The following is a 27,417-nucleotide window of genomic DNA, read 5'->3' as shown; positions in this document are numbered from 1 at the left end:
TAGTCCCGAAAGGCTCTGAGGAGATTCCATGAAATGTAATCAGTGCTCACGCACCAGGTGACAGCCAAGGATGTCTTTACTGAGAACTTCAAGCATCATCTCAGTGTGGTGTGACGAGCAGAATCACCCCGGTGGTCTCTGCCACAGCAGTGTTTTGACGCTTACGAGTTGTTTGTTTTGGTTTTTGGGGTTTTTTTCTTTGTTCAGAAGGTGAGGTGGGTAACAAAAGTTATTTATTCATTGTTTTATTGTTTTATCCTTTTATTATGGAAATTTTGAAAAACACACGGAAGTAGAGAAAGTAGTGTAACAGTATAATAGCATGACTCTGCCTGTCTTGTTCTGTCTTTACCCCTGCCCCCCCCCCCGCCTTTTTTTTTGGCTGGAGGTTTTTCGCCCAAGCAAATCTCAGTAACTCATTTTAAATAAGAAAACTTTCTTCTCACCTTTTCTGACACAACAAATGTTACTTATCTTCACCTTCTTTTTCTTCCCATCCCCAGGAAAAATTAACTATCTACCCCTCCAAAAGCACGTGCTTAAAAAATGTCCGAGTATCTTGCTTCTGGCAGAACAATTCAGCTTCACCCCCGCCCAGCCCAGAGCCTCCCCAGGTCTGAGTGGAAGATACGCAGAAACCCGACGGGTGAACCAGGGTCCTTGCAGCCAGAAAGACCAAAGGGCCTCCAGACAAGTGGGAGCGCCTGGCCGGGCCCAGGGAGATGGAAACATTGACTTTAGGGGTCTTGGATGCAGAGGGGCCAAGGGTGACAGAAAATTTTTCCTCCACACTAAGTGGATCTCCAGCCAAGCATGGCAACTGGAGGCCTAGCCACACAGCCAGGCCTGCACCCTCAGGCTCGACCCCTCCAGGCGCTTCCCCCTACCGCATTCACCTCTCACTCGGCTCCTTGTGACGTGGCCCGGGGAAGGGGTGGAGATGGTGTGCTAGCAGATGGAGGTACCCTGAGCTGTCAAGGCCACCACGAACAAGGGGGAAGGAGGACACACAGTGATAAGCTTTGGAAGAAGGGGATACAGAACGATGCAGCGGTGGCCTTGCACCCTGGACGCCAGACTCCCCACGCGGGGGAGGCCCCAGTGACCCCTGCGCGCACAGTGAGGGCTCTCCTTCAGCTCACTTTGAGGGGGCGGCGTCCCTTGACGCGTCTCTCTCCCTCTGTCTTCTGTGGGTTTCTCTCGTAAAGCCAAGGGTATTCTTAACCTTCACTCTTGCCGGGGTAGGAGCTTTTCTACGTGCTCTGCCTGCTGTGTGGACTGGGGCTGCCTCTTATAACTCCTTAGGCCGTGGTCTCCGAGGACTTTCCCCCTTCCTCGCTGGAGGGGTCCGAGATTGGCACATAGGTGTCTGCTTTCTGCTTCTGTCCCTTGGGATCTTAGAGGCGTCTTGAAGTCTTTTGGAACGACAGTGCCGAATCCTCTCCTATCCTCAGTCTGACAGGCCAGAAACCAGTCGTCTTTGTAGCCGCTGGGGCCTTGAAGGTCAGCGTGTGGCCAGGAAGCTATGCCATGCCGGTGGCGGCGTGCAAGGAGGCCGCTCCATGGTCCGCAGGGCTCCCTGCGGGATGGGAAAGGATGGAGAGGCCATCGGAGCCTCACGCGGGTGCTGACGCGGCCCCCACCTCTCTGCTCTCTCTCTCTCTGCTTCCCCTCCAGGAGGGCCGCAAGAACGAGGTGCTGCTGTCCAAGGTGAAAGCCAAGGCCTCCTGAAAATTCCCAGACGGCATCGTACGTCACTGATGTCTTTTTCTAAATGCCGTGTATCTACTACAAGATGGTGAAATGGTTCTGAACACTGCAGCAAAGATGCAGGTGTGATGATCTCGACACCCTGGATATTTCCTTTCTCCTGTTTGCTTCCATTGCTGTCGATGGAATCAGATGGTGCAACCGTTGTGGCTCGGATAACACCCATCCTCCGGTGAAGAAATGTGGGCAGTATTTGTTCTCTGTGTCGATTCAGCTCTTATTTCCCCAGTGACATTGCACATATGAAGGTACCATGTTTGTCTGGACTCTGAATAAAGTAATGTTAATTGAGCAGCCGCTGAGACGGAGGCGCTGAGGGAGAGAGCAGGGAGGCGCAGACCCTGCTGCCAGGCTCCCGGCGAGTGGCCCCAGAGCTTGACCTCCGGGACTTTTTTTCCCTAATAAACAAGGGTTTTAGCTGAATGACCAGCCCAGGTGAGTGTTGCTCACCTGGGCCTTTCACTTGCCCGTGGTGCCTTTTGTTCCCGTCCCCTCGGGTGCCAGCCAGCAGGTTTGATGGTGTAGCAACTAGAAAGAAAGCTCAGCACCTGCCTTGGCTTCACCCTCAGGCTCCGCTCAAGTCCATCCCACCAGAAATCGAAAACAAGGGCCTCAGCTTGAGGACACGTAAGTAAGAATGACCCCTCACCTCGCCCTCTTCTCCTGGGAGTCCCAGCCTACCCGTGGATGGTCCTGTGCCTCCCCCTCGCTAAGAGCACATCACACGCCCTCCGCTTGCACAGGTCAGGGCTGGGCCCGGAGATGGGCTCTCCCACCGGGCACGGCCATCCAGGCCAGCGTGTAAGTGGCGGAGGGACCAGCCGTGAGCAGGTGCCAGAGGGCGTCCCAGCAGGAAGAGCAGCGAGGTGGGTGGAGATCTGGAGGGCCTCGTGGAGCCGGCTGGGGCTGGGCTGGATCTGAAGGGGGAACAGCAATGTAATAGCAGAGACTGGTGGGAAGGCCACTTTGGATAACGTATGGCTATGATTAAAACTGAAGAGGGTGTGGGGAGAGTGCAAGGCATGCTTGTGGAGAGAGGAGTGAGCGGCCAGTCTCTGCAGGAGGCTTTAGAGACCAGTCTGGAAAGGTGGGCTGGGACCCGCCTTTGCAGGGCCTTGAAGGGAAGGTGGAGGGCTCAAGTTTCTCCTCCGGAAGGAGCAGTCCATCCAGACGGAACTCCTCCTGCCCCAGCCCTGGGGAATCTGGCAGCTTGGGGTCAGTGAACCCAGCACGAGACTTGCACGTCATTCCACACGCGCCTTGCACACGTACCAGTCAGCAGGTTTGGGCCATAAAACATAAAAGCTGAAACATGCAAGTAGGGCTCTCAGTGCAGCCACGGGGACACCGCGCTCATTTTTAGTTCCCTGGTGTATGCGTTAAGCAGGGCTGATGCGTACAGACTTAAACAGCCTCTTGCTGGATTAGCAGCCCTTGGCTTCTGTGTCCTGGCAGCGAGGCCCACCCCATGAGGAGGCCGCCCCCGGTGCCCAGTGATAAGGGCACTGCGCCTGGGCCGTGCGCTTCTCACGTGCCCTGAGCCCGGTCATTTGTGGGTTCTGAAAGGACTCGATGAAGTTGAAGCAAGTGACTGCCAAAGAGCAGGTGGTGCCCCGGGGGCAGGGGAAGGAGACGACAGTTTGACTGGAAACCGTTTCGGGTTCAGAGAAACATCTTGGTTATATTGTTGAGAAGCTCATAGGCCCACTCCCTAACTAACAACTTTTGAGCAATTGGATTATTCGTGTATTATCCACAGGTGGTAGGGAGGAGGAGCAGGTAATATCGGAGGTTGTGGCGGTCCTCCTTCTAGATGATCGGGGAAAGTAGGGCACGACTAATCCAAAGCAACCAATAATTCTTCTAAAAGTACGGGCGTTTACTTTGGGCTGTTTCTAAACAGTTTCGTTTGGTTTGGTTTTGGTGTAGGGAGGTTATCAGTAGATATCTTTTCCCATTTTTTAATCTACGAGGCCTAAGCCAGATAATAAATCAACTTCTGTTCCTTGAGCACATTTTGAATTAAACTACAGAAGCCCGTCTTGAGAATTCTGTTTGCCACAGATAAGCCACAGGGCGGACGGTGCCCTTGTGAGTAATGAGGACATAAAACGAGGACGTGCTTTACAGTTAGGCCTCAGAGGCTGAGGAGATGCCGCGAGGCCCTGATCATTTCAGAAGCCCTTCAGGGGGCCCTCCCAGGATTGTGTCCTTCCGTGTGCCCACAGAGTATGGCTGGCTGTTCTGCTAAGCCCACAGGCTTTTCTGGAGCTAAAAAGTAAGTTACTTTTAGGAAACCTGTGCTTCGGGAGGAACAGGGATTCCCCGGGGAGCGGTCCATTGTCCCTGCTCAGTCAGAGCAGTGAGCTTGCTGACGGCAGGTGCCCTGGGATTCTCGGGGAGCCTCTGGGCTGGGGCTCCCCTCCATCCCACTTGCACCTCAGGGAGTACACGGGGCTGCTTTGGTTTAAACGGAAATCAGAGCTGCTGTGAGCAGGACATGCCAGACGATCACGAGGCGTCTGGGGATGTATTTGTTGCAGTCCTTGGCCTGGGTTCCGGCTCCTGGCTCACTGGGCTCAGCTAATCACACCCGAGGGAGGCGCTGAGGTTACAAGCCAGGGGCCTGTCTCCCTTTTTAACAGGGAGGGCACAGCCCAAGCTCGTCAGGCCTGAGCTCTCTTAGAGTCTGCAGGGTATGGTTTTAATTGGGTGTGGGTTCCTTGCCCATGTTCTGTGGAGAGCCGGGTCCTACCAGTGTCCACTGGGCCGGCAGCGGGGCCAGAAGACAGGAGGCCTTTCCCAGGCTGAGGATCCGCTCCCTGACGAACCCCGCAGCTCCTGGGCCTCCTGAAACCAGGCGCAGGGGATGGGGAAGGCCGCAGGCTGTCAGGCTGACAGCCCCGATCGCGTCTGTAGTGACCAGAGCAGCCCTGCCCGAGGGCGCTTTGGGCCGTCAGCTGTGGCCTGCAAACCTGTGCCACCCTCATCTCCGTCGCCTCAGCACGGCCTTGTGTCGCCCTCTCTGCAGGTGACGGGTGACCAGTGTGAGAGGGGAGTGGACCTTTTGGCAGCACGTGCTGAGTTACTAGGCGGAGCCTGAGCTGCAGTTAGTGGGCAGTCCCCAACCTTTTTGGCACCAGGGCCCGGTTTCGTGGAAGACAGTTTTTCCACAGAAGGGGGCGGGAGGGTGGTTCAGGCTGTGATGCGAGCGATGGGGAGCTATGCGGAGCAGCAGATGAAGCTTCGCCCGCCCGCCCGCCCGCCGCTCACCTCCTGTGTGCGGCCCTGTTCCTAACGGGCCCCGGACCACTACCGCCCTGGGAGTCAGGGATCCCTGGCTTAGAACACACTCTGAGGAAGGAGGTACTTTATGAGTCGCACATGGCCAGCGTTGGCCTCAAGGAAAGCACGACTTGCTGCAGAGCCGGACGGTGAAGAGCCCACGTAGGGTGAGGGCCCGCTGTCTGTCCGGGTGGCTGGGCACTGGCCGGGAGGGGGGCCTGTGTGATGCGTCTTCAGAGTCCCCAGGCCCTCTCTTGGTCCTTTTCCGCCAGCCCACAGCATTCCCTCTCACAGCACATGGTGATAGGCTGAAAATGCTACTAAAAAATAATGTTATGGTCTCCCCTGTTCTCACAATAAATGTGTAAAAACATTAGGGGAGATTTAGTGGCTGGTCTGCAGCCTCTTTGACAGCGTGGGGACCACGACGGGTTCTCCGCGTCAGCCTTACGTCAGTTCCTCAAAAGTGCCAGGCTCACATCTGCTTTGCCTCTGCCTGGACTGCCCTCCCTCCCAGATCGTGGGCAAGGGCCTTCACAGACCCCCCGCTGCTCACACAGCCCCCTCAGTGTCAGCCTGCAGCCCTGACCACACACTGCCCTCTCCCCTGTGCTGTCTTGATGGCACACGTCATTGTTGGACTCTTATGTAGTCTTCTGTGACATGTGTTGCCTGCCCTCCCCTCTGGTGTGTAAGAGCAGCAAATGCAGGCACCTCGCCTGTATTGTTCCCCGCGGTCTCCTCGGCGTCTGGCTAGAGTGGCTGATGAGGAAATTCTGGCTGGATAAAACAGCTTCTCCAAATTGCAGCAATGCATCCCCGTATTAGCAGAGTTTAGATTGAACCTTTCATCTATTTTATGCTTAGCTTGAGAACAAGGAGGCAATTTTATTCCGCAGCTTTAGAGGATCCCAGAGTCTTTGTTACACTCTAACCTTGATAGTTGGGATGAGAAAGGTGTCAGAGGATTCAGGCCTTTCAAAGGAATTATGTTTTACAGAAGTATCTTCTCCCCATGTAGATGGGGGGAAGGGGGAAGAAAGGAAGCACATTACTGACAGTGATCGGGTCATGAGTATGTTTTGGCTCAAAGTAAGCCACGCATAAAGGTAACTTGTCTGGATGAAATGACTGAGCCACATGAAACCAACAAGTGGGAAGCAGCCCTGGGATACAGCATTCTGGATACAGAAGTATGAGCAGTACATCCCCTTGGAGGGTAGTCAGACAATTCCTGTCAAAAGTGCAAATGCACAAATCTTTCGGGCCAGCCATGCTACTTGTAAGGATTTTTCCTATATACAAGGATTTTCATTGCAGCATTATCTGTAATAGTAAAAAGTTGGAAACTACCACCAACATAGGGCAATGGTTAAATAAATTGTGGCAAATCCATACAATGGAATATTAAGCCACTCTGTATGTACTGCCATGGAATGATCCCTAAGATGCATGGTTAAGTGGGGAAAAAGAGGCTCTTGGCTTAGTAGTGTTTGTTTCTAAAAAAAAAAAAAAAAGAAAAAAATGGAAGGGGATGGAGAAAATGCCTGTGGTTGTCCCTGTCCGTACGTGTGTGTGTGCAGATAGAGCGCCTCTGAAGGGACCCACGGGAACCTGACAGCCTTGCGTGCCTCTGGGAAGAGGGCTGGGGGGGACTTTTCACTCTGTACCTTTTGTACCTTTTGAATTTTGTACCATGTACATGTATTATCTATTCAAAAAATAAAGTTTTTAAATTTTAACTTTGTTTACTATTCTAAACAATAGAAACATGACATCAGATTCTTGTTCACTGCATCTGCTTTCTTTAGGAATTGAAAGTCCTTGAGCCCGAAGTAGTTAATCTCCTTGTCTTGGGTCTTGGGGGAAATAGAGAAGCGAAGCGGGCGCCCTCCTCTTCCGGAGGAACAGCTCCGGGGAGACGAAGCAGTGAGAGTGGCTCTGCTCTGATTACGTGAGTGGGTTTGGGTGGCAGTGAAGGGGACGCGGTCAGGGGGACGGTGAAGTGAGTGCATCCCGGGAACAGACCAGGGCTGCTGTATGGTTGCCTCCGTCTCATGAGGATCACGGCACAACCCGTGTTGCTCTGGCTTTTCGGGCTTTAAAAGATGGAGGTGGGACCTCTGAGTCATGGCCCGGGGGAGTTGCGCCTGCCCTCTGTGGAAACTTGATGTGGGTGGTCCCTCTCCTGGGCAGCGGAACCAATTTTGTCCAGCTCTGGGCGGCAGTGTGTCCAGCCCCAGGAGAGGAATCGTGACAGCTGTCCTAAAACAGTCATGAGAATTCTATTTCTGTTTGCCAAGAATTGGTCTACAGACGTGCACATAATTGGGTGTCTAGCCCAGTTACGGCCAATACGGAGGAGACCTCCTTCCTGCTGATGATCAGCACGAGATGCAGAGAAGCGCTTCTGTTCCGCAGGTGGCTGGGGAGGAGCAGGGCGCTGGAGCAGCCTTCGCCATTTCCAGGCCGTCAGAAGGGACAGCGGCACCCTGAGTGAAAGGCTGGAAGGAGCCTGGCTCCCAGAAGGCACGACGAGCTTCCGAACCAACGTGGGGACCGCTTGCCTCCTCCTTTCTTTTTTTTTTTTTTTTTTAATTAATTAATTAATTTATTTATTTTTGGCTGTGTTGGGTCTTCGTTTCTGTGCGAGGGCTTTCTCTAGTTGCGGCGAGCGGGGGGCCACTCTTCATCGCGGTGCGCAGGCCTCTCACTGTCGCGGCCTCTCTTGTTGCGGAGCACAGGCTCCAGACGCGCAGGCTCAGTAGTTGTGGCTCACGGGCCTAGTTGCTCCGCGGCATGTGGGATCTTCCCAGACCAGGGATCGAACCCGTGTCCCCTGCATTGACAGGCAGATTCTCAACCACTGCGCCACCAGGGAAGCCCCCCTAATTGCCTTTCTTTCACTTTTTAGTCACCCTGATTTTCTTTCGATTCTATAAACTGCAGACTGTTTTACATGCTTTCATTTGATTACACGCCAGGTACTGGTTTCATGGTTTAAAAGCTATGGGTACTGTCTCTTTGCACAATTTTAATATTGCTCTTTCTTAAAGATAATATTTAGGTGTTGTCAGATTAATTCCAGTAAGAGAGAAAATATGTTGTGCATTTTTCTAGATTTGTGTGCTTTTCTGTTTTAGTGGTTTGAATCACTAGTGGTTTTATTACGAAAATCCTATTTAGAAAAAAAAAAAAAAGACTGTTCTTTAATTGTCGGCCCCTTCTTTAGGATATCTGCGTTCTTAGCATTAAATAAATATTAATAAACAAAACCTCACTACTAGTGAAGGGATGAATCACATAGATAGATACCGTGTGAAGAGAATTCCAGGCAGAGGGGGTAGCAAGTGTCAAGGTGTAGGTAGGAGCAGGCCTAGCAGGTGAGTCCGAGGAGCAGGAAGGGGTCCTGCGTGGGAAACCACTGGAGGGTTTTGAGAAGATTTCAGGAGAGACCCCTCTGGCGGCTGTGCTGACTACGGACTGCAGGGGGCGCCAAGGACAGAAGTGGGGAGTCCGGCTAAGCGGTGACTGATAATCCAGCTGAAACGTGCCTGGAAGGGGTTTTATGAGACAGTGCTTAACCTTTCCACACTACACTCTGCTGTTTTTCCTGTCCTACGTAACTTTTGGAAAATGCTAAGCATTGAATTATTGGATTGCATTCTTCACTCCCCAGAGCGGACACGTTTGTCACGGCACCCTGGCAGATGGAATGTGCTTCCCCACCCTTGACTTTGGGCTCAGTCTGGTCTGTGGGTTATTAGCAGCCTTGATAGGAGCAAAGGTTTGAGAATGTGCTGTGTGCCGGGCTTGTCCCCTTGCACATCTCTCTGGAAAAGAACTTACCCTGCTGGCCCGAGAAGGTTCAGAGATACATGGAGACCAACCCGCAGCTTGAAGCTGAGCCCAGAAGAGCCCAGCCTGGATCAGTGAAATCCCAGCAACTCACAGACACCTTAGCAGGGAGTGAGGGCTTGTCGCTCTGCGCCACCCAGATTCTGTAGTGATTGTGTACAGACACTGAGAACATAGCTGTCTGAGATGATCACCAATTGATTTCATGACAAGTTGTGACCTGGAGTTTTAAAAGACACTTCTCTGTATCATCCAGCTTTAGTGTGGAGGGAGAAGGTCAGGGGCCAGAAGAGAGGGCTTCCGGGGGTGGTACCCACATGTGGAAGAGATGCTCACAGAGGACAGCAGTCGTGAGCAGAATCCAGATTCCCTTCAGACACGCCTGAAGAAACATGGAGGCTGCGATAAAGGGGAGAAAAGGAGCATACTTTATGCAGGACTAAATTTACAAAATAAAACTATGAGGTTAGCCACACCCACCCTACAGGCCTGGAACTTTATGGAATTGGATTTGGACATGAAGACCCTTTAGTGATAACTTAATCAGCAAATAAATTCTGGCAAGGAAGAGATTAATTCCTCTTACAGCCTCCCAACCCTCTCTCCCTCATGTCCTACAGGCAGAGAGATTTGAGGCAGAACAGAGACATTAGGCTTAAGGGAGTTCCTGCAATGTTTATTGTAAATCCATTAGTTTGTCTATAGATTTCTACTTCTGATACTCTGTATTGAAAGGAATTACAAGTACATCCTTACATAAAGTTAATCATCAACTGCTCTGTCTCAGAAACTGAGCATTTTGTAAATTATAGTGAGTAGTCAGGGAAGGCCTCACTAACTGAAGAAAAAGTTCAACTCTGAAAGATCCAACAGAAATTGCCATCAAGTTAGCCGGCCAGCAACTCCCTTTCAAGAAGAACTCAACATAAATGATTCCTTCTGCCTGGGATGCTTCCATAATGATCCTGCATTAAGTCAAAGCCCAGGCCAAATGAACACAGTGATAAAGCATCCTATCCAATAGTGAGAGTAAACCAAAAACTTGCATTCCCCTCCCCACCCCCCAACCATACCTAGACTCTTCCTCTAAGGCTCCTGCCTGAAATCCAACCAGAACAATGCAAGTGGGGCTGCTACACCAGGTGTGGATTCCGTGCTGCGGAATGCAAGCCAACATTGAAACATGGAGTCCAGTCAGATCTCTGTTGTGTCCCCTTCACTTTCCCATGTTTGGATTCAGGCAGACTTGAGTCCAGGTACTGTTCTACCATGTGCTGTGTGACCACAGGCAAGCTTCTCACCCTCTTGGAACATGATTTAATGAGGACAGTACCTACCTTGTAGGATAGACGTAGGATTAAACGAGTATTTGTATATGAAACCTAGTATAGCAGCTACACGCGGTGGGTGCTCAATAAAGAGTACTGTTAAATGTATTCCTGGTTGTGTGTTTTATGAGGGGAGGGACGGGGAGAAGACCATTAACACCACCTAGCGTCTTTCAACCAAGAGGGGAGGATCCTCACTAGCCCCAAGCTTGAGCTATGGCCCTTAAAACCCACCGGTGACGATGTTTGAGGATGCCATTTGATCAGTAATGATGTGCCCACCTTTTCCACTGTATCCAGCTTGTCAGTCATCTCCCGGTCCTTTCTTCCCTGTCTCAGTTCACAGAGGATTTGAGGCAGCCTGTAGGAAATACACAGAATATGATGGTAAAGTACAAATAAGACATAAAACGCCAGAATAGGGAGAACCTAAATAAGAATTGGGATTATAGACTGGCTAGGAACATCAAACACAAGTAGGTTACCCCTTCCTACATAGATTCCAAAGTTAAGCCATATATTTGGTTCTGCCTCCTGATCAGAATAAAAACAGAAAGATGGTCAATTAAAAGTTCCCATTATCATAAGAAAACATGCCTTCACAAAGAGTGTAATCAGATGACTTCAACTACAGCTTTATGTCAAAGGCATTGATAAGTTTCATAAGACTATTTCTTGAAGCACCTTCAATGAAAGAGAAGAACATATTTCCAAACTACGACTCCAAGAAGGCTGTCCTAGGGGCCATGTCCCGTCCTCTAGCAGCAAAGGAATGGTTGGACCACGTACTCTTCCCAGACTCCCTGCAGAATCCCTCCTCTCAGCAGGGCTGAGCAAGTTTGGGACTTCAGATGGCTTGAGGTTATACGGGTCCTCAATAGCAAAGCACAGAAAGCTCAGGAAACAAAGGTTGTTTCTAACTCATTTGATGATAAAATCTGATCTGACCCAGTGTGAGGTTATTTTTAGTTCTTTTCTCACAGTGTAAATATTCATGCATTTTACTGCAGAAGTACCCATGTGTTTGATTAGAGGCTGCTGGCCCAGACCAGCTGGGGGTATTAATTAATCTATGGATTACACACCATATTGCATTTCTAAAACTTAAAAAGGGATTCTATCTGTCCCAAAGATTTTGGAAAAGGCCCAGTGGACCTATATTGTGATAAACTCCAAAGTACAGATACTCTATACTGTTAGTTGAAAGATGGTCTGCATACCTCAGACATCAAGTGAGCCAGTGGTGGGGTGAACTGTTTCATGTAAATTAAAACACCTAATCAATAGGCAGCCAGCCACCTCCAAAATCAGGTAGACTCTGGCCAAGATGACTTAGTCCAGGCACCCCCCCTCATCAAGGTCTCTGGATTCCTCCATACCTGGGCCACATTTAATATTTTCGGGAAGGCCAAGATTCACTGTGGCAGTTTTGAGGGGGAGGAGTTGGTGGTGGTGTTTGTGTTTTAGTTTCACAACAGACATTTTCCCCATCACAGTGACGTACACGTGAGTGTATGTACATACGAACATGTATCCGTGTGTGTGACCAATCACGTGTGAATGATTCTGAACCCAGAAATGAATGCTTCAGAAGTACTTTATTACGTCTACAAGTCAGAATGGTGAAGTAATGGAAGCATTTCTCACAGCTGCTCTCCCTTGCACAGAAGCAGAGGAAAGGCCTCACGGGGGTTCCCAGTGCTGGCGACACAGTGGAATCACCCAGGGAGCTTTAAAAAGCACTACTGCCCGGATCTTACCCCCCAGAAATGCCAATTTAATTGCTCTAAAGAGCAGCCTAAGCATCCAGCAGTGTCACTGATTAAAAAAAAGATCATCTAGAGAACTTAATAAAATATAAATTACCAGACCTCTTCTTTGCAAGTCTGATTCAGTAGATATGGGTTGAACTGGACAATTTTTTTAGAAAACAAAAGTTCAGATGATCCTTGTCACCCAAATTGGGATACACTGCCTTGGAATTTGGGAAAGATAAGTTGAATTGGGTGGATAAGGGTGAGGGGAGGGCTGTTTCACAAAGAAGACAGGCTCCTGAGTGGGCCACCAAACAGGCCACTGGGACCCTGTGCTGAGGAATATGCTAATTAGATAAAGGAAGGGCAAATCAGCTTTGAGTCTTGTATGAATTCTAGCCAATTTGCAGTAACCGCCTGATGTGCTGTCTGAAGAGGATTCTGAGGCCAGGTTCCTCCTCAGTGGGGAGATGTGCCGAGATCAATTAGCAATGTCTGCCACATACACGGCAAGAGGACATAGCTGCACGCTTGCCAACCATTTGCTGTTGTTCTGGAGAACCTTTGGCACTGCTGCTCCTATAGTCCAGGCCCAAGTGGTACGGTTCCCAAACGTCATTAATACTCAGCTGTGGGGAAGGCTCCCACCCAGATCTCCGGTGAAGGGGAGAGATCCCAGTTCCCTCCCCACAACCCTACCTGCGTGTCTCTCCAAGCCCTGGGTTTATCTCTGCTTGGTGAGAAGTTTCCTGAAGGCATTGTTGTAGTTCTTGTTCAATGCCGTGTAAATCAGGGGGTTGAAGAAAGAGTTGGAGTAGCCAAGCCACAGGAATACGCTTTTCCAGATGGGGGGCAGGCTGCAGGCACAGAGGGGGCTGATGAGCTCCGTCAGGAAGAAGGGGCTGCAGCACAGCACGAACACGCCGATGAGAACGCCCACCGTCACGGCCGCCCGCTTCTCCTCACGCTTCCGCCACGAGGCTCTGTTCATCTGAAAGGCCACCCGCGTGAACACCATCTCAGCCTCGGGAGGGGCCTCCTTCACCTGGGAACAAAGGAAACGTGGAATTCAGAAATAAAACGTATCATCGGATGGTACAGCGACATGAGGCCACTCCAACCTTGGCCGACCCCTCCCCTCCAGCCTCACTCAAGACGCATTGATCCCATGCTCCATCAGTAAATATTAGGCGAAAAAGTCCTTGAAACTGTAGGTTAAAATAAATTCTGAAGGCTTTTCAGGGAGTGAGAGTGGTGGTCCCTACAATGTCAAATAATATGATCTAAAAAGCTGGGGACGAGGAGACGGTTAAGAGCCGGTGCCTTGGTGTCACACCCTGGCTTGAGCCCCCGCCCCGCCGGCCGAGGCATTCCCCGACCTGGGAAGCCGGGCGACCAAGTCCCCATGGTCGGGAACTGGGAACGTGTTGCGTGCACAGCACTCACCATTCAATACTGTGGAGGCGGGCGGGGCTGGGACTAGGGCCCCGGAGAGAACAAACCCAGGCCTGCCCCTCACAAAGTTCCCGGGAGAGGCAGCCTGTAAACATCAATACTGCAAGAAATTATAGCTCCTGTGCTAAGGGATTCACTTTAAATTGGGAGATAATTTTGTATTGCTTAGCTTAAAATAAACAAGCTGCGAATGCCTTTGTGGTGATAATTAGCTACCATTTAAGGAGCCTCAGGCACACTCTCTCCACCCTCTCACTCCCATTCTTTTTTTTTTTTAACATCTTTATTGGAGTATAATTGCTTTACAGTGGTGTGTCAGTTTCTGCTTTACAACAAAGTGAATCAGTTATACATATACATATGTTCCCATATCTCTTCCCTCTTGCATCTCCTTCCCTCCCACCTTCCCTACCCCACCACTCTAGGTGGTCACAAAGCACTGAGCTGATCTCCCTGTGCTATGCGGCTGCTTCCCACTGGCTATCTATTTTATGTTTGGTAGTGTATATGTGTCCATGCCACTCTCTCACTTCACCCAGCTTACCCTTCCCCCTCCCCATATCCTCAAGTCCATTCTCTAGTACGTCTGTGTCTTTATTCCCGTCATGCCCCTAGGTTCTTCATGACCTTTTTTTTTTTTTTTCCTTTGATTCCATATATATGTGTTAGCATACTGTATTTGTTTTTCTCTTTCTGACTTACTTCACTCTGTATGACAGACTCTAGGTCCATCCACCTCACTACAAATAATTCAATTACGTTTCTTTTTATGGCTGAGTAGTATTCCATTGTACCCCCATTCTTTGATGAGTCTCAGCTTAAAGACCACCAGCCCTCTCAGAGTGGCCTTCCTGCCCCTGTCAACTACAAACTGGCACTTGCCATCTACCTCTACAAGGATTAAATCATGAGCCGCTGCAGTGGCTGACCTTCAACACCCCCTGAAAGGCGTTCAGGGTGGAGAGCAGGAATGAGGTCCTCTTTGCTCTGGGAAAAACTGGCAGAACAGGTCTTCAGATAGTTAAATATTTTCAGGAGACGATTTTATGAGCCCAATTCTTGCATTGCCTCATATATAGAAAAGCACTAAAATCCTTCATGGTGACGACTGCTCCTCGTGACTAGCAGAAACCTTCTGCAAAAAAATATGTGCTCAATTGTATGTACTCCACCTTCACCAAAATCACATATATACTGCCCTTCCCCCCTGCCTCTTTGGAGCACTTTCTCAGAGCTATCTGAAATGCTGTCTCCCAGGCTATAGTCCTCATTTTGCCCCAAATAAAACTTAAGAAGTCACAACTCCCACGTTGTACTTTTTTTTCAGTCAGCACCCCTCTAAACTCAGTCACATCTCCCTGTGATTTGATATCATGTTCCCCTCCTTTGTAGCAATGTGTGTGATCATGGGTGTTATATGTGGCACCCCTCGGGGCCAAGCTGAACAAGGGCAGGCCTGGGTCTTCCTTGTACGGCACCTGCCTGGCAACACCACCTGGCGCCTGACAGGTGCCCAGGAAACAGCTGCTAAGTTGCCATTTCAACAGCATGGTCTGCACCTGCAGTTCTCTTCCTTCCCGGAATGCTGCCAGTCATGATGCTGGAGAAAACTCAGAGGCAAGGGGCTCCCAGGCAAGGACTGCATCTAGTTTCCCTCCCAGACACAACTGGCATCAGGCATCAGGAGAGCCACCCAACCGCGGGGCACTTCACAGTGTCCACAGAGGGAAGAGCCCTGTCTCCTCTCGCCTGGGGCAGGACGGTGGGAGCCAAGAAGGCGACCACGTGGTCTGACCTGGCACACCTGGGGCTCCTCACCCTCAGCTCTACCTTCAAATTCTTGGTCTCTGCTACTCCTCCCCACCCTCATCTCTATTTATTCAGAAAATCACTAGGTCAGCCTGAAACAGATCATGGCGATATGGACAAAGTTGAGTCCTTTCCTTTGTTAGTGTAAACCCAGCATCTGCCCGCTGCCACTTGGAGAGAGAGAAGGAAAAGGTCTCTCGTGGAGACCAACCAGCACTTCCCTCCTCTCCATCCCTCTGCCCCTTACAAAGGCCTGTCTTGGCAAACACACACCCTCTGGGGGCCAGCGGGCTCCCCCTCTTTAATGAGCCGTCCCAAGGTTTCCGGTCCCAAGACAGGTGGGAGTTGCAGGTCACCTCTCCCCTTTAGAAGAGATAACACTGACCAATTCCCTCATAGTAGACCACCATCATCCACCAAAGGAAGCCTGGGGGATAAAACGTGTCACCCTGAAATCACCCCGTGAATCGTAGCAGTCCATTTTCCGGAGGGAAAAGTAGTGTCAGAGCACAAGAGGAAGTGTCAGGTGATGTTTGTCTTTCTCCCACTCAGCTCATTAATGGGCACTTTCCCAGCCATTTCTCCGCTGACCTCAATGACCTCCCAGGCACTTGAGTTCCTCCCTGGGTTAATGCAATTCCAAATCCTTGTTATGCTACAGAAGTAAAGACATGGGGTCAGTTCAGTTCAAAGGGATCCTGGGGGAAGAGAAACAGAAAAGGCAGTAGAAAGAAAAGGCAGTCCCCCTGGTTTGCTAGGAGACTGACAAGGTTGGCTTTTTTCATTTGAAATGTAATATCCAACAGTAAACCAAAAGACACTAAGAACAACTCCAGAAAAGCCACTGTAAAACAGAGACTATGCTAAACACTTGTAATGAATGACTTTGATTCATCCTCACACCAATCCTTTGAGGGATTATCTCCATTTTACAGTTGAGAAAACACAGAACCTATCTTAGGATCACATTTGTGCTTGGGATGCTTTCAGAATGAACATCTACGGCTTCCTAGGAAATGTCTAGGAGCTCTAGCAACCAGCTCTGGGGCCATCCCTGAGCTTCTCTGTCTTTCCTCTTTGGTTGGGTGTCTCCTCAGCCTCTTTGCCCTGACTTTCCTCTGTACACCTGTGGGAAAACTGACCATTCAGGTTTAACAAGCCTCTGACGCTGGCTTAGAATCCACTAATCTGAAGGCAAAAATACGGACTGTTGAAGGCACAAAACCAGTAGCACCCGCCACTTTTTGGTCCTGCTGTAAAAGGACAGGTGCTCTGGACACACAGAAATTTGGAGACATCAGATGTCATGGCCAAGGCCACGCTAGCAGGGCAAAGCAGAACCAAGGTGCCTGCCCAGCCTGTTTGGTTCCAGGCCTGTATGGTTTCTTTCTGCCAGGGAATGGAAGGGAGGAGAAGGGGACATGACCTAAAAGATGCGTTCACCTAAACATCTCCATAGAGTCTGAGGCTTTTCCACCTAAAATTAATTAAGGACCAAATCAGCCAGACAATATATTCTCAGAGATTTATGAATCACCTACTGTGGATATAGGGACTACATACCGGAATTCCCCATCAAGTCCCAATTTCAAATATTCTGTACCACTATTCCCATAAGCACCCTGATATCAGGGCATGGATTCTGAATCATCATTCTGAATATTGTGTCACGATCAACACTCCAGGAGGTCAGGGACCTCGTGTGTCCCGTCCACTGAAAAGTCCCCAGCACCTTGTAATATATGCCCTATAGTAAAATCTCAATAAACACTTACTGACTAAATAGATATTTGGGGGAGAAAACTCTAAGTCTCTTGCATTTCTGCACATTTTGCTAGCAAAGACACTGACAGCCCTTGTTTTGGACTAGCTTATCAAGGATGTTTGAAGAGCAAACAGCCTTGGAAGATAGAGATAGTGCCTCCCAGTAGAAAAGAAGGCAGGTTTACTTGCAACCCATCATAAAAGATTCATGTTTCCTAAGAGCAAAGGGCAGGTTTACTTATTGGCCAACCCTGGTCAATACAGACTTGAGTTCCCTAATCTGGGAGTTTCTCTACTAATTTGTGATGCCAATCCAGTGGGCCACTCCATGTGACTCCCATGGAACTTTGAAGGAAAGGGGGAACAGACGCACACATGAAGCTTGTGCTGCCTGTGTACCATGAGTAATAAAGGCCTTTGACTCTGATCTGGGGGTCTCCTGCCTTCTGCCAGGGTCCAGTAAACTAGGGTAGGCCGACTTGTTTGCTTGCAAACAGGCTAAAATCTCAGACCTTCACAGTTCCTGAGAGTGGTTTAGTATTTGCCATGTGGTCCCACACACCATCTTCCTCAGTTATAACAGCAGCCAGTAAAGAAGGAATGAGGAAACCAAGGCTCAGAGCAAGTTAGTGATTAGATAGGATTCCAGTCGGAGCCCCCATTTCCACATCTCCAACCACGAAGAACCTTATCTATATGCTGGGCTCCCTGAAGGATGACAGTGAGACAGTAGTACATGGCAGGACCTCAGAAATGTCAGCTTCATGTCCCCTTGTCCCTTCCCCACCCCCCCAATTAAAAAAACAAAAATTCCAGCTGCCACATATGTAAACCTCTAATGTTGTCGGATGAACAACCTAATGCGAACTAGAAAAGGAAAGCAGAAAGAAGGAAGGTTACTAATCGCTTCTGGGACCAACCAGTTTGCATTGTGATGCATGGTCAGGCACCCAGTACAGGGAGGCTTTTCACAAGGCTGGTGTGAGGAGGCACACTAACCCTAGTGACTAATCAAGCCCTGCAACATCTGAGAGAGGGCAGAGGGCAGAGGGCAGAGGGCACTGAGACGTTTCCGATTTCGGTTGAAGGCAATCTGGGTTGTCACTGGAATCCCCCATTTCTAACCAGAGCTCGGAGGGTCAGGAGTTGGAATATCCAGAGCTCCATTCTCTCGGCCCAAGGTGCACTGAGATAACCAAGCTCCAAGCTGCATTTCTAAAGGCATCTTGAAGAGATAACTAACCAAGATAGCCCCTCAAAGTAAACAGGAGTTGTCTAGCTTATCTGACAAACTAGACCAGGAAATCTTCTCAGCGGCTTCTCTTGTGCAAAAGAAGCCAGAAAATAAATTAAGGATGTTTTCTTGTAAAAAAAATAAAAGCAGAGCACTGCTGGGCTTGAAAAAGATTAATTTTCCCTTGAGGGTAATTACATACACCACAGAGTACAGTTTTGCTAAACTTTTGGGTATGATGATAATATAAAGTACAATTACTATTAATCTTATATTTGGAAAACATGGATTTGGCGGGGCCTGTCAGTCACCCTGGAATGGCTAAGGCACCACTGGAGTTAATGCTGAGAAGGGGAAATTGTAATCAAGCGTGTTAATTAAAGTTACACGACATTTGTTTCTGCTCTTACGTCATCTGATCTAGTCACCCCCCTTTATGGGTGGAGGCCAATGGAAGGTCATCTGTTGAGGCAAGAGCTCTTACCCCGAGGTGCCTAGACTCCCAGGCCAGAGAGTCTGTGCACAGAAGGAGGGTGTCATGGAGAGAGGGGGGGTTTCGCCTTTTGCACACGCATCGTCCAGCCTCAGTGTTCTGACCGGCCTTCTTAGGGGGCCATGGCTCCCCCTGACCACCACGGCCCCGCCTCAGAGAGGCCCAGTTCCTGCTGCACTGGGGGTTCCATCCCTTGGGAGAGCCAGTAGGAGGAAAGGCTGAGTGTTCACTCTCCAGAGATGGGCTTCAGGGAGTGCCCTAGGCACGCTGGGCAAGCAAGTGCCTACATGCCTTTCTGGACAGCAAGTCCAAAGGTTTGTTCAGTCTTCAACGAATTCTGTGACTTACCAAAGGGTTAATAACCATGGAGTCTGGATGTCACTCTACCACTGAGAAGCTCAATCTCTTCCAAGAACTACATGGATTTAAAGGTCATTGGTGAAAACACATGATCCCTGCACCATGCCCATCTACATCCCCTTTCGTTTCCCCTGCCCTTTCCACTCTTCCCCAACAGTCCAATCAGAGAAAAGAGAAACGGAAGCAGATGTAAAGAGACAGAATGAGCAGAATGATGTAAGAGAACAAGGGAGAAGTTTATAGAGAGGGGAAAGCCAGGGATGTTTCTAAAAGTATAGAGAAAACGCTCCTTCATCCACCCAAGTAGTTCTGGAAACTCTCAGTGCCAATCTTAAAAGAATCAAACCATAAGCCAGATGTATTGTTACCACTGATACAATTTGATTAATACAATTTATTTTTCTAAAGTTAAAATAACCTTGCAGTCTGGCATGGGAATGTGTTTCAGTCATATTTCTTTTAATAGGTGGAATCAGAACAAGGGTGATGATTTTCCACCATCCTCTTCCCATATCTGAGCTCTGACTGAACCCAGGTCTCACACATGGTTCTGTACACAAGCCCACCAGCCGCTGGTCTTTGGAGAGGAACAGATGACAACTAAACATTGGAAAAGTGGCAAAAACGTCAAGGGCTCTGTACAGATTTCAGGTCACTTAGGGCTTATATACTGTATGCTCGCAACACAAATCTACTAATGTGGAGAAGTGGGCTGGAGAGCCAAATATTTTGTAATATAACATTATCTAAAATTCCAATCCAAGTCATCGTAAACGCTATAGCTCAATACTACAAATTTATTTTGACCTTTACAGGTTCCAAAGTGCTTTCCCATACACTATCAGTCTTTTGGGATCACTGCCGTCTGGACAGACTTCTAGAAAAGCACCTATAAGAATTTATTATTAATTCTGTAATTGTGGCTTACTAAAATTAATCCCTTGAGAGCAGAGACCACTTCTATGAAACCTCAAAGGCTACTACATTGTCTGATGCATAGGTCACTACAAGTCAGCCAAGTAACCTTGAACCCATCTGCGTGTCTTTTTGAAGGGGTTTTAAAATACATCCACGGGTTCATTGACACGTTTCCCAAAGGTGAAGCCTAATTCCCCCTCCCTTGAGTATGGACTGGAGTTAGTGACTCACTTCTAAGGGATAGAATATAAGGGAAGTGATGGAATATAACTTCTGAGACCAGATCATAAAAGGCACTGACTGCAGTTTCCTCCTTGCTTCACTGTCTCAGGCTAGGGGAAGCCAGAGGCCATGTTGTGATGACACTCAAGCAGCCTTGTGGAGACGTCCTGCTAACAGACATGCAAACAAGCCACAGCTACAACCACAAGAGACCTTGTGCCAGAACCGCCCAGCTAAGCCATTCCCCATGCCTGCCCCACAGAAACTGTGAGTTCATACATGTTTGTGGTCTTAAGACGCTAAGCTTTGCACTAATTGTTAAGACATAAATAGCAAACCCACCTATAATGGTAAGAGGTATAAAATAATAGTTTATTACTTATAATTTATAAGAAGAATTTCAAAAAGTAATAATGAAGATAGTGCAGCAGCTATCATTTAGGGTTTACTATTTTAGTCACTCCACATACACTATTATCTCATCTACTCTTCACAAGAATTTTAAGAGGCAGATGGCAATATTTCCATTTTACCTGCAGGGGAATGCAGATGGAGATGAACTCACTTGGCTGAAGTGCTAATAAGTGGCACAAAAAGAATTGAAATCCAGGTCTCCTTGCTTCTAAATCCCACGCTCTTAACCACTGTGCACACTGTCTCCCAACACATGTTTATTGATTGAGTGAATGAGTGAAGGGTATCACCCAGGGCCACGTTATAACCTTCACGAACCCGAGGCATCCTTGCCTCTGTGGGTCCTTCCTCCATTAAAAAATATTAAAAATTATATTTTATGACCATATTATTATAAAGACTAATGTAATCGAGGCTGGGCTCATTATTACATATTCATTAACAATTATATTCATTTTTTCCTCTAAAAGAAATTAAATTTAAACTATTTCCACGGGCCCCTATAAGTATGCTGGCTCTCGGTAGTGTACTCACCGTGCCTAATGAATAAAATGGCCCCAGTATCAACTTGTGCACAGATATCAGATAATTAAAAAGAACAAAATGTTCGATGTCGCATTTTAAAAGCCAAACAAATCATCTCTATTGGCTTTGTTTTTTTCTTCTTCCAAGCAGTAAAAGGCACAGGGCAGAAGGAAACAGTCATAACCCCTGGGAGGTGCATGGTGAGGGCAGAATATACTCTGTGTGTCGTGCTCAGTCTATGAGGCTGAAAAAAGGGATGCAGGTGGGAATTAATCCCGTCTCCCAAGAGAAGCTGGCAGTACCTCTGTGCTCAACTGTGTTCAGCTCTCCTGGAAAGGTGTTCACGGGCCTAGTTTTGAGATCCTGCTCCCTGTGCATGAAAAATGTCGCCTGCCATATCAGTAAACAGAGGATATTGAGGCCCTCAAGCCATCAGCCACGGAACTGTGCACCCTGAGGGGATTCAGGACAAAGAAAAGCAGGATACAGGCCCCAGATAGCTAAGGTGCAAATCAAATGGATGATTTCAATGAGCCCAGACTCTTGCATCTTCCCGTACATAGATAAGCGCTAAATTCATTAACTTAAGATATCTGGGGCTTCCCTGGTGGCCCAGTGGTTAGGAATCACCTGCCAAGACAGGGGACACGGGTTCAAACCCTGGTCCGGGAGGATCCCACATGCCGCGGAGCAACTAAGCCCGTGCGCCACAGCTGCTGGACCTGCGCTCTATAGCCCGCGAGCCACAACTACTGAGCCCGTGCGCCACAACTGCTGAAGCCCACACGCCTAGAACCCGTGCTCCGCAACGAGAGAAGCCACCACTGAAGCCCGTGCACCACAGCAAAGGGTGGCCCCCGCTCGCCGCAACTGGAGAAGGCCTGTGCACAGCAACGAGGACCCAACATGGCCAAAGATGGATAAATAAATAAATAAATTTATAAAAAAACAAACTTAAGATATCAGGTTTTCTTTAATTAACAGTAATCTTTTGAAGTTCCGACTACCTGCTTTCTCTATATATCCTGGTTCCTTCCTTACCTCTTTGGAGCCGTCCCTCAGAGAGACCTGAGAGGCTGTCTTCGGGCTTAAGTCCTCAGAAAGTCCACTGAATAAAACATACTTCTCATCTTTTAGGCTGTGCTTTTTTTTTTAGTTGACATCCCCATGACCCACCTTGACTGTGATATGACTGCCTCTCTCCCATGCAGGTCTAGATGCTTGTGAGATGCTTGTGACAGTGCTCAGAAGTTACGTTCCTGGAGAGAGCATGGCATACTGAAAAAGGGGTGGAAAAGAACAGTGACTTTTAGATCCGGGACAAACTGCAGCTTTTCCACCCCGTACCTGTGTGGTCGTGGATGAACTCACTTTATGGCACTTGAGTTTGATCATCTGTAAAATGAGAGCTGTGTGGCGAAGACCGTTAGTGTTCACCAAATAGCCAGAGGCTCCCCAAGTTTTCACCGTGTCTGGCCAACGGACTGTGACCCGAAGGGCCACTTCAGGGTAAAGCAGGTAAAAGATGCTGTATCTGCAGGTCTTGCTTCCCCTTCCACAGCAACCTTGGAAGCCACATGTTCAGGACAGCATAGCTAAAGGATGACAAGGGGCCCGGATCCATGAGTCACCGCCTGGAGGAGAGCTGAGCAGGAGGAGGGCCGGCAGACCCACACTGAACTTTGAATGAGAGTGAGATAAACCGTTAGTCTGGGGGTTCTATGTTACACAGCATATCTTAGCTTATCCTGACGAACAGAGACTGTAGTGCCAATTTGTCTGGACCCTGAGGATTAAATAAGAGGATGTAGGTAAAGTGGCACAGTGCCTGAAAGAGGGAACTCAGTCAGCATTTCTTTCCTTCTCTACTTTAAAAACTTGAGGCACTGTTGCAGATCCCTTTCGGATACTATTTTAGTGTTGGGACCTAGTCACAGAATCCTGAAAATAGATGAAGGGTGTGCACAGCCTCATGACCAGAGGCCTTCTGCCTTCCTAAGTGCTTCCGTCACCCACAGAAAGCAGTAAAGACACTTTGCAGGACCTAAATGCAACTTGACTCATTTCCCCGGAGGGCAGACAAAAGCAGGTGGGGGAACGCATGGAGAGAGTACTCCCGGCACATTATTTTAAATTTCTGTCTGGGTGTCCTGTGGTCAGCAAGCTTGCAAATGCTGACTCAGCAACAGTACCCAGGAGTTTTGAGTGACAGCTTGCTGGAGCCTAAAGAAGCAGGGTGTTCTCGAACCCCATCTCATCTGTAGATGTATCTCAGCATCATATGAGTCAGGACTCAGCGTGACTTAGACCAATGCTGTGTCCTAGAGCAGAGACTTGCAGCACAAGGTGCGGAAGGGGCTCGCCCCAGCAGGTGGCGCCAGCGGGTGGCTAAATCAGGGCACCACGCTGCCCCGCCTCCTACAGCTCTTTCTCCCTGCCAGTGGCCTCCCCATTGGCCAGGCTCCCGACCAGGCACATCTGCTTTGTATCACCCGCCTGAATGGGTTCTGTCAAAAATGAACACTCAACTCAGGCTTGGCAAGCCTTTCTGGCATCCGTTTCACCATGATTTCTCTGGGTGCGCACTAGTCAGTAAAAGCCAGCCCTACCTCGGCCAGCAGAGAGAAAAGCGATGATCACCCCAAGATTTCCGAGGGACCTTTCAAAGGACGTCATTAATTCTGAATAAAGCTCTCCCCTACCAACACTTTCCAGCTGACATTCCTATTTTATCCTACAAAACTCCTCTGCCATTTAATGAAGGGCGTGCGGGTTGGCGAGACGCCTGCTTTTAAAAATACACACGTTTGAATAACCTAAGTATCGGAGTTAACTTTCAAAAGTAGAACAAAACTAACAACAGAAGAACTTACCCCGTCTCTTTCCCTCCCCCCTCATGCCCCCTTTCCCTGGTCCATATACTGTATTAGGAAAGGGGCAATAAGTCCTGTTATTCTCTAGGACTGAGAGCCTGAAACCCCCATTCACTCAAAAGGAGAGTTTGGGGCTTCCAGGGTGAGGAGGGAACTGTCATCTGTTAGGGTCTGGCCAAAAGGCAGAAAGCCCCGACTCTAAATACAATGGAGAGAAGTTCTGCCAAATGCAGGTTCCTCCATCTCAGTCTTTTCCAGGCTTATGCGCGGGCCCATTGTAGATTGCCAGGCAACGCGCTGTGGATCTCCTTCCTCCAGCCAGCTCTGCCCCCCATTCCCCGTTTGCCAGGTACTGTGCTAGGTGCCTCGCATGCTTCCTCTCACGTAAACCAACAGCCCTATGAAGTAGGAATTCACTTATTCAAAGTTGAGGAAACAAAGCCCACAGAGATTAAGCAACTGCCCCAATGTCCCCAGCTGGGATTTCAACCCACGGTTCTATCTCGTTCCGAAGTCACTGAAAGATAGCACTGAGGTTGGGACAGTGAAAGCAAAGCGACACCTGGATTCATTTTTATCCTCACTTCCGCCTTGGCAGGGAGCTGGCCGATAGGGTTGGGGAATCGTCTCTGGACAGCAGGGTGTGGACGGGGGCGCAGTGGAGACATTAAATAAGGGGCGAACGGTCACAGGAATTCGCTCCTCTGCAGGACGTATTCCCAGCCCCCTGCAGTCACGCTTGGTCTAGCCGGGACTAGGAAGTTGGCGGCAGAAGACTCGAAAGGACACAATAGCTCCAGGGGAAAAGCAACAGAGGGCGCAGCGAAATCAGACGTGCCCTCACCGCTACCGAGCAACGCTGCCCCTGTCGCCCCCTTCAGCCGCATGGTGCAGCGGTGCTGGGTCCAGCTCCAGCCCCAGTGTGCACGTGCTGGAACCCCTTCTCCCGCGCGCACCAGCTACGCAGCTGGCGGACCCTTCGCGTGCGCGCCAGGCGCAGGTGATGCGCCCCTCGGTGTGCGCTGCAGGAGAGCAGATAGCAAACTCCCCGGCCGCTCCGGCTCCGCTGGGGGCCAACCTTTTCGCGCGTGCGCCAAGTGCGCAAACTTTCACCGCCAGCTCTCCCTTTCGCCAAGCTTCCTCCTCCCGCAGCGACCCGCTTCCCCAAAGCCCCATTGCTCAACCCGCGCCTCACCTGCACGGTGGCGGGCAACGGCAGCACAGCCCTGCGGCGGCGACCGACGCGAAACTTGGCCGCCTTGTATATCTTCCAGTAGACAGATAGCACCACGCCCAGAGGCAGGTAGAAGGCGCCCCAGGTGGAGAAGACGGCGTAGGAGGGTTCCTGGCTCACCTAGCAGCGCCGGAGCCGAGCGTCGTTCGCCTCGCCCCAGCCGAAGAGCAGCGGCGCGAGGGCGATGAGCGCGGAGAGGGCCCAGGTGAGCGCGATCAGGAGCACCGAGGCTCGGCGGCGGGTGCGCGGCGTGTACGGCAGGTGGCGCGTGATGGTCCAGTATCGGGCCAGGGCGATGGCCGCCACGTTCCAGATGCTGGCGGGGCAGCGCAGCACGTCGAAGGAGATCCACACGTGGCACAAGCTCCGGCCCAGACGCCACCGTCGCCCGGCCGACAGCTCGCTCGCCAGGCTTAGGGGCGTGATGCACCAGCGCTGCCACGAGCTCGTCCGACACGGCCGTCGAGGCCACCACGTTATGCGGCACACGGTGGAGGGCGCGGACGCGCAGGATGGTGACCAAGACCATCAGGTTCCACAGGAAAGTGGCCGCGACCAGCCGCACCAGCTGCGTCACCACCGGCGCCGTGAAGACAGAGAAGGGTGGCTCTCGACCAGGCAGGGCGGCGCCGCCTGGGGTCAACTGGACGACCCCGCCGGGGCCTGGGCTGCTGCTCTAGGCTTCGGGTCCCAGGCGAAGGGCGCGACCCCGGTGGAGGCCAACGAGAGGTTAGCTGCTTCCATGGCGCGCGGCGCGCGGGATCCCGGCTCCTCGGCGGGGACGCAGCCGCCCCTGGCGCTCAGCGTGGACAGGGAGGGCGCGGGCGTCGGAGGGGGGCCCCGTGTGCCCGGGGAGGGCAGAGGGGGTCCAGTTCGTCCTACCACGGTCCCTCATTGTGCCGCAGCCCTCCTTTGGCGCCTCTGCTTGGAGCCCTCGTGGACCTCTTTTCCAGTGGAGGAAAAAAAAACAAAACAGAGTGGGACCCCTCAGGAGTCCAGCTGCGCCGGGCGCGCCGGTGCTTCCCGCGTCTCCTCGCCGTCCCCGGGGCAGCGGGCTGTCGTAGGGCTGGGAATCCGCGAGCACGCGGTGTCTGCGCGCAGGGCGGGCTTGGAGAGTGGACCCCACCACGAGCCGGCGGCCCCTGGAGCCGAGCTGCGCCCGGGGTGCGCGGGGACGGGTGGTCCGGAGAGCCCGCCGACTGGAGCCGGGCCTTCAGGCCGTCCCGCGAGTCTCCCCGCCCCCGCCGCGCCGAGAGAACCGTAACGCGGGAGTCCGCGGAGAAGGTTCACAGTCGCCGAGGAATCCCGCGGCCGCCACCTTCGCGGATCCCTGGGACCAGCCTGGGGCACAGTTTGACATCCGGAAACGGAGGGACCGGCCCTCTCCCGGACCGAGAGATTCTGGTCTCCTCGATCCCCATCCTAGGTGAACTAAGAGACTCAGGTGTTGGGTATGTCAAACGGGAAGCTCCTCAACCCGGCTCCATCCTGCCTGCCGCACCTCGGCCCGGCGAGGCTTCCGGCTGCCTTGAGAAGTTCCCTCGCTGGCTCTGTGCAGAAAGAAGGCGGCTTCTAGGCAGTTTGGCAGCGGCTCTGACGCGGGAGGGTTCGCCACCTCCTCGCCATCGCTAACCCGTCCCATCACGTCCCTACTCGCATTCCCACCCCGCCCTCCCTTTGCGGAAGTTCCTGACCCGAGTGTACGTCTTCCAGTTTTTCACATCCAGGGTGAGGATCGGCTTATATTTTGTGGACCCCTGGGCAAAGGTGGAAACCAGTGAGAAGAGAAATTCCCCTAACCCGCTGCCCAACCCCCATTTTCAGTCTCTTACACTTTAAAAAATAGTTCAGTCATAATAAAATCGGCCTAAAGCTGCAATACTTCTGTGCCTGGGAGTAGACTAGAAACCTAAAGACCACAGAGCCCAAACCGCCCCTTCTCTTGTCAGGGCAGCCGGACTGGCGGCCATTCACTGGCTTCTTACTAACACCCCGGGAACAGCCTCAGGCTGAGCAGGGCGCCCAGAAGAGGCTCTTTCTGGAAAGGTTCCCTGGGCTGCAGCGGGGGGAAGTGTTTCTTCCCTGGTCCTCTGAGCAGCCCACCCCTGGCATCTGGGGCAA

The 27,417-nt window shown here is 50.7% G+C and overlaps 2 protein-coding genes and 1 pseudogene across 4 annotated transcripts in view; 1 reads left to right on the top strand and 2 right to left on the bottom strand.

The window, feature by feature from the left end:
* CCDC93 (CCC complex scaffolding subunit CCDC93) overlaps window positions 1-6,797 on the top strand; it is an 85,462-nt gene extending 78,665 nt beyond the window's left edge. For both annotated transcript variants that reach the window (XM_082397890.1, XM_082397891.1), the window contains exon 24: window positions 1,678-6,797. In XM_082397890.1, the coding sequence (XP_082254016.1) occupies window positions 1,678-1,731 (54 nt within the window). In that variant the 3' untranslated portion in view covers window positions 1,732-6,797. The remainder of the gene's footprint in view (window positions 1-1,677) is intronic.
* Window positions 300-9,088, bottom strand: LOC309631455 (uncharacterized protein; the record flags this gene model as incomplete). The annotated part of the gene is made up of 3 exons (XM_082397931.1): window positions 300-1,579; window positions 2,452-2,687; window positions 9,008-9,088. The coding sequence occupies 3 exons, from the start codon at window positions 9,086-9,088 to the stop codon at window positions 1,228-1,230; spliced, it is 669 nt and encodes a 222-aa protein (XP_082254057.1). The 3' UTR covers window positions 300-1,227.
* On the bottom strand, window positions 9,008-26,040 carry LOC309631448 (5-hydroxytryptamine receptor 5B-like; annotated as a pseudogene). The gene is made up of 5 exons (XR_014249529.1): window positions 25,258-26,040; window positions 12,695-13,040; window positions 10,476-10,602; window positions 9,231-9,312; window positions 9,008-9,133 (listed from the first exon to the last, which is right to left on the bottom strand). The product of XR_014249529.1 is annotated as a 5-hydroxytryptamine receptor 5B-like (transcript).
* Window positions 26,041-27,417: the final 1,377 nt, after the last annotated feature.

The sequence above is a fragment of the Balaenoptera borealis genome (genome assembly GCF_965194805.1).
Source record: "Balaenoptera borealis genome assembly, chromosome: 6".
In the NCBI taxonomy this organism is placed as follows: Eukaryota; Metazoa; Chordata; class Mammalia; order Artiodactyla; family Balaenopteridae; genus Balaenoptera; species Balaenoptera borealis.
This window is presented reverse-complemented; position numbering and strand designations above follow the sequence as displayed.